The sequence below is a fragment of the Haliaeetus albicilla genome, chromosome 9 (assembly GCF_947461875.1).
Source record: "Haliaeetus albicilla chromosome 9, bHalAlb1.1, whole genome shotgun sequence".
NCBI classification, from domain to species: Eukaryota; Metazoa; Chordata; class Aves; order Accipitriformes; family Accipitridae; genus Haliaeetus; species Haliaeetus albicilla.
Window position 1 is genome coordinate 12,754,582 of NC_091491.1, and position 19,138 is coordinate 12,773,719.

General features: G+C 54.4%; 1 protein-coding gene across 2 annotated transcripts in view; it reads left to right on the top strand.

Annotated features, from left to right (window-relative positions):
- The first annotated feature begins 1,266 nt into the window (after positions 1-1,266).
- Positions 1,267-19,138, top strand: part of HIP1 (huntingtin interacting protein 1) — a 52,202-nt gene continuing 34,330 nt past the window's right edge. For both annotated transcript variants that reach the window (XM_069791593.1, XM_069791592.1), the window contains exon 1: positions 1,267-1,463. In XM_069791593.1, coding sequence (XP_069647694.1) covers positions 1,344-1,463 — 120 coding nt within the window. In that variant the 5' untranslated portion in view covers positions 1,267-1,343. The remainder of the gene's footprint in view (positions 1,464-19,138) is intronic.

A 19,138-nucleotide genomic window follows, 5' to 3' on the forward strand; every position in this document is an offset into this window, starting at 1 on the left:
TTTTAGACATCTGTAACCATTTTTTGCCCCTCTGCCAGCGTTACCAGAGAAATGACCTATCCTCCTTGTTCTGCTCTGCCAGTTGTGCCCACAGCTGCCTCCTGCCCGAGCGCACACCTCTCCAGAGCTCGCCATCCACAGCTTGGATGACACAAAAGGCAAAGGCCCACACAACCTTCCTGCAGGCTGCCAGTCACCCTGTCCACACTGGCAGTCCAGGGATGCCTCCTCCCCACCTCCTCCCCGACCCCAGGCAGGAGCGTGAAGCTCTGAAACCATCCCATACGCTAAGCAAAGCCTGACAAATGCTGCTCAGTGGGATACCGGGAGTGCAGCTCAGCTCCGCCACCACACACTGCTCAGCGGGGCTCACCTGAGCCAGTGACCAAGAGAAGCAGAGGGAGAGGATGCGCAGGAAACCCGCACGCCCAGGGCTCCCCATACCCCCGGGGAGCCGGCAGGGCCACAGGCCTCCATGCTCCCCCACGGCCTGTTTACATTTTGGGCCAAGCTGCGGGCGGCAGAGCAGACGTCGCATCCTGCCGTGGGGCTGGGCCAGGCCGGGAGCCCGGGGCAGGACTCAGCGCAGCAGCAGGAGCCGTGCAGGCCGCAAGCCCGGGCCCGTGGGACCCCTCCAGGCCTGCCCACCCGGGCCGGCTCCGGCCGCAGCTCAGAGCCCTTCGGCACCGGGTCGCCCGGGCCCCGGGGTCTCGCTTGGCCGCGGGGCCGGGCCGGGCACCGCAGAGCCAGCCCTGCGGGCTCACGGCCCAGCCCTGCCCGACCCCCGCTCCGGCTCCGGCCCCGGCCCCGGCCCCGGCCCTCAGCGGCCCCGCCCATCCCCGCCAGGGGGCGCCACGCCGCACACGGGCGAGGCGCAGGGAGGGGCAGCGGGGTGTGAGCGGCGGGCGCGGAGGCCAATCATCACAGGGCGATGATACAGAGGCGTGGCCGCAGGGCTGAAGTGGGCGGTGCTAAGAGGGCTGTGGCTGAAGGCGGGAGAGAGGGCGGAGCTCCCGCGGAGGGGCGGGAGCTACCGTTGAGCGGCGTCCGGCCGGACCAGAGAGCTTGGCGGCGGTTACGTGAGCTGGCCGCATGAGCCGGCTCGGGGCCACCCGTCCCGGGGGGCTCCTCCCGAGTGGCAGTGGGGGCGGCCAATGAGAGCGAAGGGGCGGGACGGCGGGCGGAGCCGGCGGGGTGGAAGGCGGTGCCGGCGGGGCGTGCCCACGCGTGACTGACAGGTGGGCGGGCCAATGGCGCGGGGTCCGGCCAGCGGCGGCGCCGAGCGGAGCAGTGGCGAAGGCGCGGCGCGGCGAGGCCGGAGCGGCGGCGGGCGCGGCGGGGCCATGGACCGCGTGAGCAGCTCCATGAAGCAGGTGTCCAACCCGCTGCCCAAGGTGCTGAGCCGGCGGGCGGGCGGCGGCGGCGGCCTGGAGGCGGAGCGGGAGAGCTTCGAGCGTGCCCAGGTACGGGGCGGGGCCGCAGGGCGGGGCCGGGCCGGGCCGGCGGGTGATGCCGCCGGGGGGGGAGTGCCGCCCGAGGGGGCGGGGCCGGCAGGGGGCGGTGGGGACCGCCAAGTAGCTGGAGTTGGTTCAGCCGGGGGGGGGGGGGGGGAGGCTGGCCCGCGTGGGCGGGGTTAATGCAGGTGGGCGGGGCTTATTCGAGTCGGCGGGGCAAGCCCAGGTGAGGAGCGGGGGCGGGGCTGTCCTGGGTGGGTGGGGCTAGCTCGAGTTGTGTTGGCACAACTAGGCGGAGCTTGCGCGGGTGGGCGGGGCTTGACTGGGTGGGCGGGGCTGGCCTGAGTGGGTGGGGGCAGCCCAGGTGAGCTGGGTTGGCTCCAGTGGGCGGGGCTGCTCCAGGTAGGTGGAGATGGCTTGAGTGGGCGGGGCTGTCCTGGGTGGGTGGAGCCAGCCGAGCCCCGCCCAGGAGGGCAGCGGGTCGCCATGTTGGGCAGGGGATGAGGTCCCCCTGGGGCCGTCCCCCTGGCCTGCGGCTGAGCCTTTCCGTTGCGGGCAGCGTGCCTGGGGGCAGAGGAGTGCGGTGGCCCCCGGGCGGCCTGGGCCCGGCAGCAGGCTGCTCAGCCAGGTCCCCTCCTGCCAGTGGCTGTCCCAGCTGGGGCTGCGCCGCGGGGCTCACCTCTGGCCTTGGCCGTGCCGCGGGAGACAAACCCAGCTCTGGCCAGAGGGCACGTGGTGGCTGGCTTGGGTTGCTGGTGGGGTTCGGCTTCCAAGCCTCGCTGGAGCCGGGTGTCGTGCCCAGACCAGTGCCCTCTCCATCCCTGGGCTCCATCTTGCATCCTCTCCTCAGAGGCGCCCTCAGGACGCGACAGCCTCTGCCTCTGTCAGCTGGAGGGGACGCGGTGCGGCTCCGTGGTGAGTGGGGTTGGTCACCCCCTTGGGTGCTACCCCCAGAGACCTCCCATGCTGCTTGGGGACACCTGGCATGGGCAGGGAGGGAACAGAGACTGCCCCGGCGGGCGGCTGTTGGGAAGAGGCACCAACGTGTTGAAAAACAGAGGTAGTGTGCTCCTTGGCAGCATCCAGAGTGCCTGGATGGGCCCTTTCTGCCCTTCACCTGTGTTTTAAGTGATGGCTTGATGTCCTGCACAGAGGGCAAGGTGGGGACAGAGCTGGGCGGGCAGCAGGGGTGCTTTGGGGAAAAAACTGGCGATTTCGGGAAAGGACGTGCTTGGAATCAGCTGGGAAGATGCCTGGACAAGCCACGGGAAGGGTGAAGAGGGATGGATGGCAGTGGGAGGAGCTGGGGACAACTCACTCCTGCTCTGTGTCCAGGGATGGAAAGTAAAGGCGAAACGGTGCCGTCCTGACCCACTGTGGGAGAGGAAGGGAAACTGAGGCAGGAGAGGGGCAGAGGTGGCAGCCAGAGGGGTTGGCTCCTCTGGAGCAGTGCAGGGGGGGAGCAGGACCTGGATGAGACCAGAGTGGGAACAGCACGTGGGTGATGGCTCAGTAATGAAAATAAAGATCAAGGATCAGCTCTGAGGGTTGGGTTTTTTTCAGAAAGAAAAACATCAGGATTTAAGGTTGGATGCGAGATTATGCACAGGGAGTCTTCTTACCTTCCTTGTTCAAGTTCCTCAAAAATCAATTATTTATAGCACTAAAGGTGAAACCAGGACTAGTTTGCACATGAAGTTGCCTGCCTGCTCCTTTGCGTCAGCAAATGACCCCATGGGATCCCCGGAGCTCCCACGTGCTCCCCTGGGAAGGGCAGACCCAGAGAAGGTGGCAGGCTCGTCTGGAGGAGTGGCACATGCGGCACCCAACACCACGCTGACAGCACCGTGACCCCTCATGCCACCTGCCACATCCGTACTAGATGAATTTAATCTTCCTTGTCCAATTTGCAGGCAAATGACACAGGTTGTGTTTTTAGGAGCTCAGTCGCTGCCTGGCTTTTTGATCTTCTGTGTGTTCAGCTCTGTGCAATTTCCTTTCTCAATAATTTTTTTTCCCTTTTTTTTTTTTTTTGCATAATTCTCTCTTTCTCTCCAGTTTAGGGAACTTGCCAGGCACCCCTCAGAACTTCCACACTTCGGTCATCCAGTTTTTGTCAAACTTCTCCTTTCTGAGGTTTTTTTATAAAACCTTTGCGGGTTTGGGGTTTTTTGGGTTGTTTGGGGTTTTTTTTGAAAGTGACTTTTCTTAAGAACAGTGTAATCTGTTAAGTGGCTTTTAAAATTAAGATTTTAGCCGCATTTCTGTGTGTACAGGCTCATTCCCTCCTTGCCTCCAAACCTGTCTGTCTCATGACAGCAGCGCACTCCCCAGGAAGACTATTCTGACCTAAAAGCACCTGACAGGCAGAAAGTATGTCAAAATGGGCCTTTGGTGAGCCTGAATAACACCTGCTTCGGTTTGGCACCACCCAATTTATGTGGTCTGAGACTCAGTTTGGAAAAACGAGAGCACCCTATGAAGCTCTGGGGGTGGTGGGACATCCTAGTAGTAGGAAGGTCTGGTGTTGGGAAGCTCTCATGGTGGTGGGACATTCAGGTGGGTGGATGCTCTTATGGTGCGGGACGTTCTGATGGTGGGACACTCACATGGTGGTGGGAAGCTCTGGTGGTGAGATGCTTTCACGGTGGTCATCATGTTGCACAACAGCTCTGCCCTGACGACATCCATCAGTTGGCTTGGGGATAAATGGGAGTAATTTTCCTGGTGGCCTCTTTTCTTTTCCCATGGTTGGTCAGGTGTCTCGTTTTTTCTGGTGATGCAAATGTAAGAAACCTGAGGACATGCTGAAACACTGTGTCCCTGCCGTTGTGCTGCTGCATGTGTCCTTGCTGCCTGCTGGGCAAGAGCTGCTCAGTGAGAACCACAGAGATCGGGCCGTCTGGTTTGGACACACACCCAAGGGCTCCCCTTTTCTTTTGCCATCAACACTGATAGTTTTCATGGGAAGTTGAGCAACAGGGACACCAAATCCTGCAGTTCTGCTGTCCTGCAGATGCACAACTGTACAGGTGCTTACAAGGAGGGAGCACTGCTCATTGCCTCAACCTCAGTAGAATAAATCTTTGGACAGAGCAAAGATAACCAAGGGAGGAGAAAAACCACCAAAATTTAAAATTCTGCTGTATGTTGAGATAAATATTTGTATTTCACATGATACCCGAGTCTGATGTTCGCATCCCCTGCAAGTTCTCCTGGTTGTATTGAGGAGCATGTTCTGGTGTCAGAGCTCTGCAGGGAAGGTCTGAAGACCTCCTCATTTAGGTTGGTGCATTAGGATCTTCCCTCCTTGGGTCTTCTTCCCTGTCTCCTCACTGCAGTGGTCCCCAGTGAATGTCATTGTGCCATGATGGTGCCAAGGAGCAAATCTTGTTCTGCACCAACTCGCTTGGCTGGTTTGGCAAAGACCAACAACAGATGGATGAGCCAACGTCTTGAGGGTGAAAACAGAGTCAGAAGGACACAGGATTTCTGTGGGATGTGGAGGATGCACACCAGGGTGAAATGCCAGGCTGTGCTGCTTCTTCACTTGTGTTTCAGACTGCCATGGGGAATTTCCCTTCATTCCCAGCAGGGACATGGCCAGTGAGGCCAAGCGCTGCTCAGCATCAGTGCAGGCAGAATTGCAGACTCACGGAGGTGGTGCCAGCTGGTCCCTGGAAAGTTGAAGGTGTGGGAAGGTCGCCTTCCTGACCCAGCGTGATTCTGCTCAGCTGCTCCTGCACCAGGCCCTTCCCTCTTTTGGGAAACCAGACACTGGAGAAGGGCAAATGTGCTCAGAAAGCGAAGACGTGGGAAGTGTCCTTGGAGTCCCAGCAGGACATACGCTGAGCTCTGGTCCTTGTTCCTGCCCCCGTGGCTTCTGGGCAGAAGGAAAGCAGTATATTGTGACTGCATGTTGTCTTCTGGGCTGCAAAGACAACAACATAACTCTCTTATATTTCCCCCTGTCCTGATTGTTGCTCTGATGTCCCAGCCATGCTTCATTGTGAGCGTGGGCTGCCTGGTCTGGAGGCGGTGCTGGGTCCTAGTGATGAGAACATCCATGTAGTGCTGATGGAGACAGTGCCTGGGGTTGTGGAGGGGGGGCAAAAGTTTTTTGCTTGTCCCCCAGAGCTCATGTCTGCTGGGGCTTTGTGCCAGGAGATGTGGTGCTGACTTGTACCAAGGTTATGTGCCCATTGGGGTCACTCTGCGCTTGTCCGCTGGGGACAATCCTAAGGGTGATCTGTCCTGATAGTGGTGAGTGTTGGGAGAAGACACTTGTTTAAAATTCCTCCAGCTAAATCTAAAAAACTTGCACTTTATCTCTTTAACTGCAGTTTTTTTCTGAGAAAGTCACTGAGTAGCAAAGAGAAACATAGACCACTTGGGTTGCCCACGGCCACCACCTTCTCTTGCACGTTTGCATGCTGGGTCCTTAGGACTGTGTGTTGCTGCTGGACTAGCAATAAAAACAATTTATGACGCAGAAATTACCCTGGAAAGACATATTTGCAGCAGAAGGTGATTGCTGATCTGTCTGCATCACTGCTCCTATCATAAGAGGTCCCTGATGTGGTGCAGAGGGTTGTCAAACTCTGAAGCTCAGGGCGGAGAGATGCAGCACACTGAACGCAGCTGATGCCACATCTCAGAAAGGTTTTTAAGGTCCTGAACATCTGTGAGCCATCCCATCACCAGTTCATGGGGGCAGGAAAGCTGTTTTCTTTCCTGCTCTGCTGCTGGAGGAGCCCTCTCAAAAACCATGCAGAAGAAGAAGAAAACATATCGGGCACAAAGTGATGTCAAATGAAATTGGCTTTTTTTTCCTCCCCCAGTGTTAGCTAGTAAATCCTTTTGATGTGGGAACCAAAATTTTTCACAGCCAAATGCAGGTTGAAAGCAGCTTTGTGCCCATTCTGGTCCCTGCGATGGGCTGTGCCACCTTCGGGCACTGTTACAGCCTGACCACTGCTATTAATGCAATTAATCCATTTCCCCCATCATTTACATAATTGGGAACATGACACCATATGTCCCATTCATAGCAGGCCTGTTGGTTTCAGACCAGACCCAGCTCAGTACGACTCGCAGTCGTGGAGGAAATACCATTTTACTACTGAAAAAAACAATTTTTGTGGTTCGGATGCTGCAGCCGCCGTCAGCTTTGCCAAGAACTTCAGTTCTTACACAGGAAATGAGGCTCCTTTCAAAGCACCAGAGTGGGGCTATATATATAGCCTCTCTGAAAAGATATTTAAAGAAACATATTGACACTAGCAAGAACAGGAAAAAATAGCTCCTGGCTGCGGGGAGCGAGGGCTGAAGGCAGCTGAGCCCATCCTGGGGGAGTAGGTGATACAGGGGATTAATTCATGGCTCTTTCATCTCCAGGAAAATGAGCTCCTGTGCTTTGTGCTGTGTGAACCCCCATGCTTTCGGTCTCCTGTCTTTTAATCGGAATTAGAGGTGCTTGGAATTGAATATAGCTTCAGCAGTGGAGAAATGAGTCATCTCATCTCTTTTCAGCAAGTCCCTCTTAGGAATTTATTTCCATCCCCGGGGAAAGAAAATAGTTTGTCTTTTACCAGATTAGGGGCTGCTTTTCTCTTCAGCACAATCTGGGATGGAGGGGTTTGGGTTTTTTTGAAATATATGCAGAAATAACTGAGTTTTTTAATGTGGTGATGGACTCCAGAAGCAGCCGAGCCTCAGGGGGATAAATAGGTCTGGTGCTGAAAGTGGGGGGACTTCTGCCACCGAGTCCAGGGCGCTGCTCCAGATGGGAACGGGATGGTTTTGGACCACCAAGTGACAAGGGAGGACCTTGCCCCAAATCATGCCAGAGGCTGAGCAGGAAGGCAGGGATGCTGGGGGATGTTACTGACCCCAAAACCCTTTGCCCCTCACTCAGCACGTGCTGCCCTGATGGTGTCAAGAGGCTCTTTAAACTCTGATCTTTGAAATATAGATCAGCATGAATGATGCGAGCCGAGGTGGTTGTAATTCAGTGGCTCTGCAGTTAGGAGAGGGCTCCCCGCCGAGGGTGTCCTGCACTAAAGAGTGCGAGGGCTCTTGCCCTCTGAAATTCAGCCTGTTTAACTCCATCCTCCTGCAAAGCTGGGGAGAAGCAGCCAGCTGGGCAGATTATTTTTACCAAATTCCCTGTCAGAGGACTCTGGACTGAGTGTGGTCCCCTCCACTGGCACTGACAGCGACCCTTGAGCCCAGGGAAAATGGTGGGGAAGGGCAGGTGGGATGTGGGTGCCTGTCACTAGGAGGGGGTGGCTCCTCCCAGCTTTGCTCTTCCAGGGGAAAAAACCTCTGGACAGACCAAAGTGAAGGGGCTGAAGCTGCAGGAGGGACAATTTTGGAAATTTTGGAAACCAAGGATGGTCAGAAGGTACCTGTTGCAGATCCCAGCGCATTGTCCCATGGGTGCGACATGGGGCCAGGCTGAGCATCGCCCGCTCTGGCACCATCTGGCAGACAGGCACTGAGGCATGAGCCCCGGCACCCGCATGCTGTGACCGTGCTCATCCCATCGCCGGCCTCTGACTGTGTAACTCATTCGCTGTTGTGGCTGGCGGACTAAAATGGCTGCCCCAGCCTTTGCACAGAACTTGACAGACACCCAGGTCCTTGGACATGTGTGTTTCTGAGCTGGAAAACTGGATGTATTCATAACTCAAAGCAAGCAAGAGCAGGGGCAGTGGCTAGAGCCAGAGGTTGCTGCATCTTTGCAGGCATGTTCTTATGCAAACCTGATGCTTAAACTTTAAAAAAATTCTTTTTTATTAAAAATGTTTTTTTTTTAATGAAGAATATTGATACTTATGTTTCAAAAAACATAATCGGCACACAGCAGGCAATGGTGGGAGGGCTGGTGAGGACCACCCCAGGGACACCCTGGTGCAGGCAGGAGAAGAGGCTTCGTGGGCAGCCCTGTGACTCAGCCCTGGTGGGCCAGGTGCTGGTGTGGGCTGCGGAGAATCAACTTAAAACCCCTCTGTCCTGAAGGGATTCAGTCCTTCTCTGCTTTCCCCCACAGCTGACTCACTCTGGGACAGTGGGGACACAGGGCCAGCAACTGGGGGGTCACACAGCAGCACAAGGGCTGGAGGAAGGGCTGGATCCTGGCCCTAATTTCTGCCACCAGCTTGGCTGATTCATTTTGCACAGTCACCAAATGAGAAAACTTCCTGGGGACAAACTGTTCCCTGGGTGACAGCAGAAACCAGCAGCGCAGCCAGTATTTTAGCCCGGATGTGTGAGTCCCAGCCCACGGCTGGACTAATTATACATTGTGTGCTGTTCCGGACTAATCACAGTGGAAGGTAAATGATCCCTGGTCTACATGCAAAAGGTGAAGTTACTTGCTCAACAGCGTTTGCAGACATTTAATATTTTATCACGGACTCACAGAGTGGTTTGGGTTGGAAGGGACCTTCAAAGATGATCCAGTCCAACCCCCCTGCCATGGGCAGGGACATCTCCCACTAGATCAGGTTGCTCAAAGCCCCATCCAATCTGACCTCAAACACTTCCAGGGATGGGGCAGCCACAGCTTCTCGGGGTAACCTCTGCCAGTGTCTCACCACCCTCATCGTACAACATTTCTTCCCTATGTCCAGGATAACCCTACCCTTGTTCAGATTAAAACTGTGTCTTAGTACACGGAGCTTCCTTTTGTAACCGCAGAATTTTGGTCCCTGCGTTTTGGCAGCTTGACAAGTCTCCCGCCGATGGAGAGTGTGTGATGTATATTGGTTGTGGCCATGGTTGGTGTTATACCACAAGGATAGGCTTAGCCTTGTGGCTACTCTAGGTATGGCCCTGGCCAGGGCTTCCAACAACATCTTCAGCCCAGCACAGCAATGCTCCCAGATGGTCCCAGTCCGCACCGCAGGCTTTGAGGTGGGTATGTCCATCAGCTGTGTCTTGGAGCCTGTGCCCTCCCGCAGGGCTTGGCGCACACTTGCTGATCCCTTCTTGCCCTGCCTTTAGCCAGCCATGCTGGTCTGGTGCTCAGACAGGCAGACACCATTGCATTCTCTGTTCCCACCAACACAAAAAGCATCAGCGTGGTGGCTGCAAAAGCTGTGTTACTGACAAATCAGGTAGCACCAGAGCTCGTTCAGCTTTATGGAGCTCATAGTGAGGTTACCAGGATTTTTTTTATGGCTTTGTCATGAAACTCAGGTTGCGAGGTTGATTTGAGTTGTCCAGATCTGCCGTTCTTTGAGTCTTGCTTTGTTTCTTGCCTGTTGAGTAAACTAACAAAACTCTGCTAAGCATGCTCGTAGATGAGATTGCTGAAGCTGTGTTTACTTTGTTCCAGGACTTTCGTAATTTTACGTGCTATTTTTACCTAGTCTGACTGGTAGCCAGCCTGATGTGATTGCAATAAATCCCAATTTAACAGCATCAGCCTGTGTCCTTCCCAGGTGGGTTTTTGGTCCTACTGCCCCAAATGCTCCATCAGAGGCTGTTGGCATCTGGGTTTCTGTTCCTTGGGGGTCTCCTGTGGTCTGGTGTTCACTGCCCGGCTTTCCACCACGTCCACCACTTTGCCAAGTGACCCGATTCCTGCATGGGATGGTGCAGCCCCTCGGTCAGCACCACTGTGCTGCCAGAGCTGGGCTGGCAGCTGAAGCGCTGCCACCAAGGAGGGCACATTAAATATTTACCATGCAGAAAAGAGGCAAGTTGCAGCAAACAAAGGGACCCTTTGGGAGAAGAGGATTCTCTAGCCAGGGCCAGCCTGGAGACTTGCTATTTATTGTTACCATTTGTCTGTTTTAGTCCATGTGAGCAGCTCGGCGCTCTCTAGAGAGTGCATGGCATCGCCTATTTTATTTAGTAGATGCTGGCTGGAAAATAGTGTTTTCCAGTCATTGTGTTCACATGGAAGCAAACAAGAATACAGGATTTCGTAAGCACTGGGACATAAGGGACACCCAGGAATTGTCCCTCCTCCTGAGAGCCCAGAAAAGATGTGATGGCGTGAGTGCTGAGACCTCAGCAGTAGACTTAACCAACCTAGTGATGCATGTCCGGAGATTACAGCTCCCACCAAGCAGTGTTCCCCCGGTATCGGGCATCTGGGCGTGGGAAGGCTCTGGGTACGGTTGCAAAGAGCAATCTGCATCTTCTGCACAAGTGAGATGTGGCCCTCAGGTCCCCAACCGCTGGTGAAGGTCACTGTTCATCCAGGTGTGGACTAAATGCAATCTCTGCAATCCACTGAATCAAGCACTGATCAGCACTCCTGCATCTCAGTGGGCTTGGCAGCAGGTCACACTGGTGCTGGCCCTCGCCCTTGCTGGTCCGTCGGCATCATGATTGTTGTCCCTTTCCTCCTGAGCTATGGTTACTGCGTGCACCAAGCATGCCAGCTTCAGGTTGCTCCTTGTGGGCCACCCAGTCCAGCTCTACAACCCCTCAGAACTACTCACAAGGAAAGTCCCACACCACCAGTTAGTGGTGTGTGAAGATTTTCCAAGGTCTTAAGACAATACTGAAGCAGAGGCAGCAGAAGACTTTGACTTCTTCTGTGTTGAAGAAGTCAATGTAAACTAGGAATGGCTCCCCCAGAAGAGATGATGACTTCTGCATTGAATAAGTCAATGAAGTCATTGAAGAAATCATCTCTTCTGGGGGAGCCATTCCCAGTCTGTGACCTGATGGAGACCTTGTGTCTTCCCAGCCAGAAATGTTTTGCACACTTCACAAATGGGAAGGAAATGTTCCGACAGTGTCAGCAAGGTTTGACTGCGTCTGTGGCAGTAAATACTTGTCTGCAGAGAGCAAAGGTAGGTATTTCTGAGTTTGCTGAATTTTATGGTCTCATTCTGTTACCTGGAACTTGGATGGTCCATACTGTCCTGCTGGGACATGTGGAGTGAGTGTCAGGCAAGGTTTCTAACTGGGAGCAGAGAACTGCATTTTGGTGTGGCTCATTCCTCCCCATGGTCCCAGGAAAGGCTTTGTGCCCTAGCTCTTCTCACCATGGTACCTGCCACAGTTGTCCATGGGTGTACCTCTGCCTCCCCCCAAGCACAGAGCATCTCATTTCAGTGGTGACCCAGGCTTATGTCAGGATGACAGGTGGGAGGGTCACACGCAGCATGGCATGAAGCTGGACCTTCACTGCTCCTTGTGCAGGCAGGGTGAGAGGTGGTGGGATGACCTGGGACATGACACAGCCAACATTTCAGTGGGTGGGATCCAGCCTGGAGTTTCTGCCGTGCCCCACAGCCCTCCCTCTTTGTGAGCACCTTGAAAGGTGATGTTAGCGAGGAGTTGGGTTGAGCAAGACCATCTCCTGGCTTCACTTCTTTCCTGGTGTGATGCTCTTGGCCTCGATGGGAGGACACGCTGCCCTCTTGTTTGTCTTCCCAGCTATTGCAGTCCTGTTCCAGCTCTTTTTATAGCTCGGAAAGAAGTGCCTTGAGTTTCTGAGTTGTCTGAGAGGCCAAGCACACAGGGAGGAGTCGCAGCTAGAAATAGGGCTGCTCTCTGCTTATGCATTCCAGTTTTATTATTTTTTCAGCTGAGATGTCCAAGTTTGAAGAGTCCCACTGCCACAAGCGCTGAGCTGGGAACCATGTCCTGCATTTTTCCACTCGGACTGGGTCTTCTTTCTCCCATGCCTTATTCCCAGTGCCCTCACACCAGCCGTTGAGCCTCTGCAAGATGGCTTTCCCAGGGAATGAGGTCTTTCACCCCTGCCTGTATTTTCGATAACCCCCAGATTTCACACCTCGGCGCGGCTGGTTTGGCAGAATAGCTCCGTGTGTGCTGGCGGTGTTGGCTGAAGCTGCGGAAATTAATAATGTCTGGGGGGTGGATAAATGATCAGGTATTTGCTAAAGCTGCTGGGTGGTGAGCGTAGAGCTCAGACAAAAGATTCAGCAATTTCTGCCCACTGGGAGGGAAGCAAAGCTTCGTCTGCTCCATGGCCACAAATAAATGGGAGCAAAAAGGAGAGGACAGTTTGACAAAACCTGTGGTTTTCAGCCCCTTAAAATTAGCTGGGATTTTGGCTGCAGTGCAAAGCCAGGGCAGGGGTGCGGGCAGAGCTGCCCTGCTGCTGCCTGAGGGCTGGCACAGGCTCCCCTGGGCATCCCAGCAGATCTGCTCCTCTCTCCCACCCGAGAGGGGTATAATTAACTATATAACCTCTAGACTTCTCTGTTAATCCCTTAATACTTAGATACCATTTATGGGCATGCCATGGCTGCAATCTCCCCCCTGAGAGTTTTTATCATATGGGAACTAGTTTGGGTCCCTGCTGCCAGTTGTCTGCTGGCCCCTGCAGTTCTGTGTGTGTGCAAGCATCGTTCAGGCAGCAGGGCTGCGTCGGCCGGGATGCGCTGATGTGACACCAATGCCTGCTGGGAATGGGACATACCTGGGAAGAATTCATCTGAGATCAAATCTGAACCAATTTTTTCTTTTAATCAGCCATCGTGTGGAAATGGCAATTAGCCAGACTGTCCCTGTTACATCTTTTATGATTTTAACCCTTTTTCCTGCCTTTCTGCCACATTCGCTAGCTCTAGGAGCAATTGCTCTCTAGTTTTCCAGCTTCTCTTCCCATCAGCAGGAAAAAGAGATTTTGCACATTGTGGAAGTGCTAAGAACTGCAGATTCGTATCGGGGGGATGAAGTCTGCCAGCTCCTTTCTTCTGATGATGACCAAATTTTAGGTATCTGATCCCAGCACCTGCAAGAGACTATTTCTCTCCAGCCTGCAACAAGAAGCAGTGTTTACTGCTTGGTGAAATAACCAATGTCCTGTGAGCAGTGTGCTAGCCTTGGCGAGAACTTCTTATTCTTAGCCTAGGTATTTCCATCTTTTCCAGTCCTAGAGGGTAAGAAGGACCAGTGCTCAGCTCCTTCCACGTGGCTGCCCCACATAACGACAGCAGCACCGCAGCAGCGATGCCTGGGCGGTCGCAGCAGCGATGCCTGGGCGGTCCCAGCAGCCTGGGTGCTCTTGTATGTAGATGTCTGCTTCTCACCTGCATTTTTCCTGGTGCTGGTGTTTAGCTGCAATATGCTTTTCTCACATGTAGCAGCATGGTGCAAATTCTCACCAATTCTCACCATGCGGGTTTCTGTTTCTCTGCCTCACCAGTGAGTACCTGTGTATGGCATGGGGGACTGGCCATGGCAGCTGGGCTGTGTTCAGGGCTCTCTGGGTTGTTTCTGATAATATCAAGTCAGTAGATTTCTAGCACAATCTTCTTTATTTATCAAAAAATGTAAAAAAAGTCCTGATTCCCCGAATGCCATAGGAACACGGAGGTTCTTCTCCGCAGAAGTGCTGGGTGCAGCTCCTGCGGCCCGTCGGCTGGTGCCTCGCTTAGCCATCATCCACCTTCGCCTAGACAAGTCTGACCCCTGGGGCTTTTGTGTCCAAGAGGCTGGCTGTCACCCACGGGCTTTCATGGGAGCCCTTGTCCCCGTGTCACGCCGGCCAGCCCTGTCACCTTCCAGCAGCAGGATGCCATGGGGGCGGTGAGGACCCAGTCCCCTGTGCTGGGCTGGCCTGGCAGTGTCTGACAACTGCTGAATTGCTGAAAAAGAATGAAATTGGGTGTGTTTAGTAGGGTGTTTGATTTTAAGTACTTGGAAAACTTCAGGGCTTTGCTGCACCAGTGGGACCCCTTGTTGCTGTCTCTGGGAGAGTGGGATTGAGTTGCTGCGTGTGGCTTGTGTGCTGACGTGAGTCCTGTATCACAGATGGGGGTGGCTGATGGTTTGGGAAGCAGTGCCTGCTTGCACTTCAGTTCCAGCTCAGCTGTCAATACGTAGCCAGGAGCACACATTTGACTGTCAAGCTGATACCTCATTATTCTGGTGTCCTGTATGCACCTCTGCCAGCGATGCACGCTCAGCGTCGAGCGGGCAGGAGGCGCTTGGCAGCGATAGCATTGCACATGCTCCAGATGCTGTGATTTGCTTTTGAGAGCAGAGATCTCCCTCTCAGATTATACCCTCTGATTTCCTGAAACAACACGGAGATACTGGGGCTGCCCTTCCCTCTGCCCTATTTAGCTCTGGCAGTGGCATCCTCGGGGTGCAGAGCCCTTCAGCTGCGCTGTCTCCCTGTCCTGCACTGGGCTGGGGTGTTGCTGCCTGCAGCTGCAGTGTGCAGGCAGGGCGGCAGTGTGCAGGCAGGGCTGTGTCCAGGACTCCCTGCCCCCTGTAGCCATGGGAACAAGCACTGCATCCCTTCTAACTCCATCCTACTGCGGAGAATGCATCATCCCGCTCCCGGGGCCGGAGGAGGCAGAGAGCGGGGTGGTGGGTGCAGCCCCCCCGAGCCCAGCCTGTGTCCCTGTGGAATCATGCGTGGGTGAGCCATGGGGCACCTGTGGCTCCCAGCATGGGGGCATCTCCTCCTGCCGCTGGAGAGGCTCCCGATGGAGCTGCTTCTTGCAGTCTGCGCCCAGTCCAAGTGCCTCTCATCCATTTTCCCCGTCCTGCCAGGAAGTACAGGCGTGTTCTCCACACCTGGCACTGGGTTTTACATTCTCAGTTCCTCTCCAGCCGCAGTGCTGGGGCTGACAGGAGCAGGACAGTGCAACCCTTCCTTCTTGGGTGGGTAAGCTGAAGGGCATGCTGGCACGCACTCCAGCCAGCAGTGTTTGTTTTTGAACAAGGAAAATGAGTAAGAACTAATACCTAGATCTCGGGATGAGATTTTGCAGCCTTTTGCACAGAATTGTGCCTGCAATTCCCCCATAGGTAAGCATCAGGCAGCAGTAACACATGAAACACAGTTTCCTTTATACACGGGTTTTTTTTCCACCTCGGGCTCCACCCTGTGTCCCAGCAGAGATCCCTGCTCAGGCTCCGCAGGCTCCCTAGGCGCTTTCCACACCCAGCGAGCAGGCGGCACGCCAGATGCTCGCAGCCCGGCAAAGTCACAGAGCTCCTTGTGGGGAGCATCACCTGCGGTGAGGAGCATCCGCAGACACAGGAGAGGTGTCGAACACAGGGAGCGTGTACCGCTGGTACTCTTAAAAGAGCACAAGGAAAGCTTGCACTCATGTACCAGAATGGAACTGGCTTATTTTCCAGTTACACATCCATCAGAGAACATCCCTTGTACCTCCTCTGTCCCATCCTGCTCGTCTGCATGAGGAGTGGACACCCCATCGCTGGGCACTGAGCTCCAGTTACAGCCAGCAGCAGCACATACAGCGCACCAGCAGCACGTGGTTGCCTGGTCGCCAGGGAGAGCTGCTGGGGACTGGCGCTTGGGGACCGCAGTCATAGCTTAATGAAGCTCATTTCTGAACTCCTGGGAGATCCTAGGGGGATGCATGCAGAGCTCCGTCCTGCTCCAGTGCCCACAGCCCTCTGTCGCCTTTGGTTTAGGTCCTATGTATTTATTAAGTATATGTAGGCTTAGGTTGTATGTATTTATTAAACCAGTATTTATTAATTATAAAGGTCAAACCTTCCCAGCAGCAGAGATTTGGACGCTGGGAGTGAGCTATTTCCTTGCTGGGGGAGAGGGGAGCAGGTTCAGCCACGGGGTGAAATCCTGGCACTGGTCACCCACTGCATGTGAGGGGATGCTGAGCAGTGAATGTTGGTTTTATCTGTCATTTGGACATCAGTTCATTTGCTCCACTATTTTCTCCCTGAACTGAAATGGGCACCTTGATCCCGCTGGGTCTGGTGGGAGGGAGATGAGCCCGCTGCCCCTTTGCAAGACCACAGGCTGCAAACCCACAGCTCTTCAGAGTCCATGGCATGCTGACACTTCTGGGAAGTGACTCTCTGGGAGACAGGAAGGTGGACAGAGGTCTTGGCGGCTGAGTTGGGGGTTGAGAGAGCTGGAAAGTGACCTGCGACACCAAAGAAAGCAGAGAAACCTCCGGGAGCACTCAGAGAAGGAGGTGGTGATGCTGTGAGCTGGCATCACCCGCTTTGCTCCGACCTCTCTCTGCAACCGCGTGGCACTTAAATATGAATATACTCAGAGCTGGAAACTTTCCCGGGGCTGTAAATATGTTGCCTATTTCCTATAAATACTTTTGCTGCTGCCCGTTAGCTAGAGGCAGGCTCAGTGTCTGCAGCCCTCTTGTCCTTTCAGCACTGCTTTGCAGACTGCAGGCAGGGCCTGGCAGGGGTCTGGCAGCATCTGGCCCCATAGGGTGGGGTCCGGACACAGGGAAAACATTTGCTGTGGAATTTCCCAATCTATTGCATCAGGTGGTTTCATTTCAGAGGAGTTCGTTCCTTGTTCGTTATGCGGGTGTGCTGAACCTGTTAACATTTAGGGCTTGTTGTAGGTGCTGAGGTGTGCGTACACATTGCAAAGCTGCCAGGAGCGTCCGCTCAGCCCTGTTCTCCCCTGTCTTTTGGGTTCGCGTGAAAATAAAGCTCAGGAGAAGGTGTGAGAAGGTCCTGGGTGGTGGGTGTGCAAATCTTGGCTGGGCGTTGAGCTGAAGCATCACGCATGCGGCATTGCTACCGGGTCTGCAGGTCTCAATTCAAGGGACAAACAAAAGCAGATAATTAAAATGATTCCTCTCATGGGGCAATTTGAAGACAGCCTAAGGTAGACATTTGGAGACTACCAAAGGGATGGGCCTCCCTGCGCTTTGGGAGAGGGAGGAAGGCACCCGTGGGCAGATGCTGAAGGTATTTTGGCACAGCTTCGTCTCCAGCCCCACGGGCACCAGCTGTGCTCCACGTGAACCTCCAGGTCCCCATACATGAAGCCTCCAGGCCAGAACTTAGAGGCTTCAAAAGGAAATGGGTGAGAGCTGTGTTTTATCGACCATCTTCTGAATCATTGACACTGATCCAGATATGGAGGGGCTGCAAAGTGGAGAAGTGCAGAAAAAGTTGGGGGCTGTTGATGGGGGTAAATGGCCCCATTGATGGGGACAGATGCTGGGAGCATTTATCCCCCCGTAGACCTCTGGGGCTTGCAAAGAGGTGGGTGACAGAGGAGCTCTGGGTGCTGGCAGCCCAAGGAGCAGCGAGGTGGCAAACATGGGAGTGGTGAGCACAGCACTGACAGTTTGGTAGTGCAGTTGTGACCTTTGCTAATCCTGTTTCCTTCTTCTGGGCATTTTGCTTATCTCGATGGTGTCAGCATTAGGCTCACAAGAAGGAAGCAACTAACTCCAGCGGTCCATTGTGCATGTGTAAAGGAAGACCTCAGCTAGAGTCAAGAAGGGTTTCCAGATAACCTGCATGTACAGATGGGGCCGCAGGGGGGAGAGAAGAGATCTGTGAGTGATGAGGAAGTGGTCACATACACACTAGCTGAAGTTAAGTGTGCAGGTTTACATCCCATTGCCATGATTGTTATTGTAGCTGCTGAAGGCTGTCCTTTCGGATCGAAGACTTCAGGTGGTACCTTCCCTGTCCATCACAGGATCATGGACTCACAGAGTCGTTTGGGTTGGAAGGGACCTTCAAAGATGATCCAGTCCAACCCCCCTGCCATGGGCAGGGACATCTCCCACTAGATCAGGTTGCTCAAAGCCCCATCCAACCTGACCTCAAACAATTCCAGGGATGGGGCAGCCACAGCTTCTCAGGACAACCTCTGCCAGTGTCTCACCACCCTCATCGTACAACATTTCTTCCCTATGTCCAAGCTAACCCCACCCTCGTTCAGTTTAAAACCATTGCCCCTTGTCCTGTCAGTGCAGGCCCTGGTCAAAAGTCTCTCTCCTTCTTTCCTATAAGCCCCCTTTAAGTACTGAGCAGCCACAGTAAGGTCTCCCCGGAGCCGTCTCTTCTCCAGGCTGCACAGCCCCAACTCCCTCAGCTTTTCTCCATAGCAGAGGTGTCCCAGCCCTCGGACCATTTTGGTGGCCTCCTCTGGACCCGCTCTAGCAGGTCCATGTGTGTCTTGTGCTGAGGACCCCAGAGCTGGTCGCAGTGCTCCAGGGGGGTCTGAGGACAGCAGAGCAGAGGGGGAGCATCCCCTCCCTCGACCTGCTTGCCACGCTGCTGGTGATGCAGACCAGGAGCTGCTTGGCTTTCTGGGCTGCAAGCCCACATTGCCAGCTCGTGTCTCATTTTCCACCCACCAGTATCCCCCAATCCTTTTCCACAGGGTGCTCTCCATCCACCCATCCATCCAGCTCCCAGTCTGTGGATTGCCCTGACCCAGGTGCAGGACCTTGCACTTGGCCTGGTTGAACTTCATGAGATTCACATGGAGCCACTCCTCCAGCCTGTCCAGGTCCCTCTGGATGCCACCCCTTCCCTCCAGCGTATCGACTGCACCACTCAGCTGTGTGTCATCCTTTCTATGGCTTCCTAGCTCTCCACGCCAGGTGGGGAACTGGAGTTTCTTCTGCTCCAGGTTTGGATGGGAGGATCTGCCTGGCTCCTTGCAATATCAGCAGGAGGATGAAGCAGCAAGTGGGGAGGATGCTGCTTTATCCCATGTGTCTCTTTCCTTCTTGCATTTTTAAGTCTGTTGGCTTTAAAGAGCTGCTCACTGAGCTCCTGCTAACCTTGGACTGGCCCCATCCACAGGCACTGTCTGAGCAATGTTACATGAGGCTCATGCGGTTGCTGTAACACCAATGGCTATAGATTGAAAAAAGAGCTAAAAATAACAAACGATCAATAATGGCAGCATGAACCCCGGCTTTTTTTTTTTTTTTTTAAGAAAGTCTGTA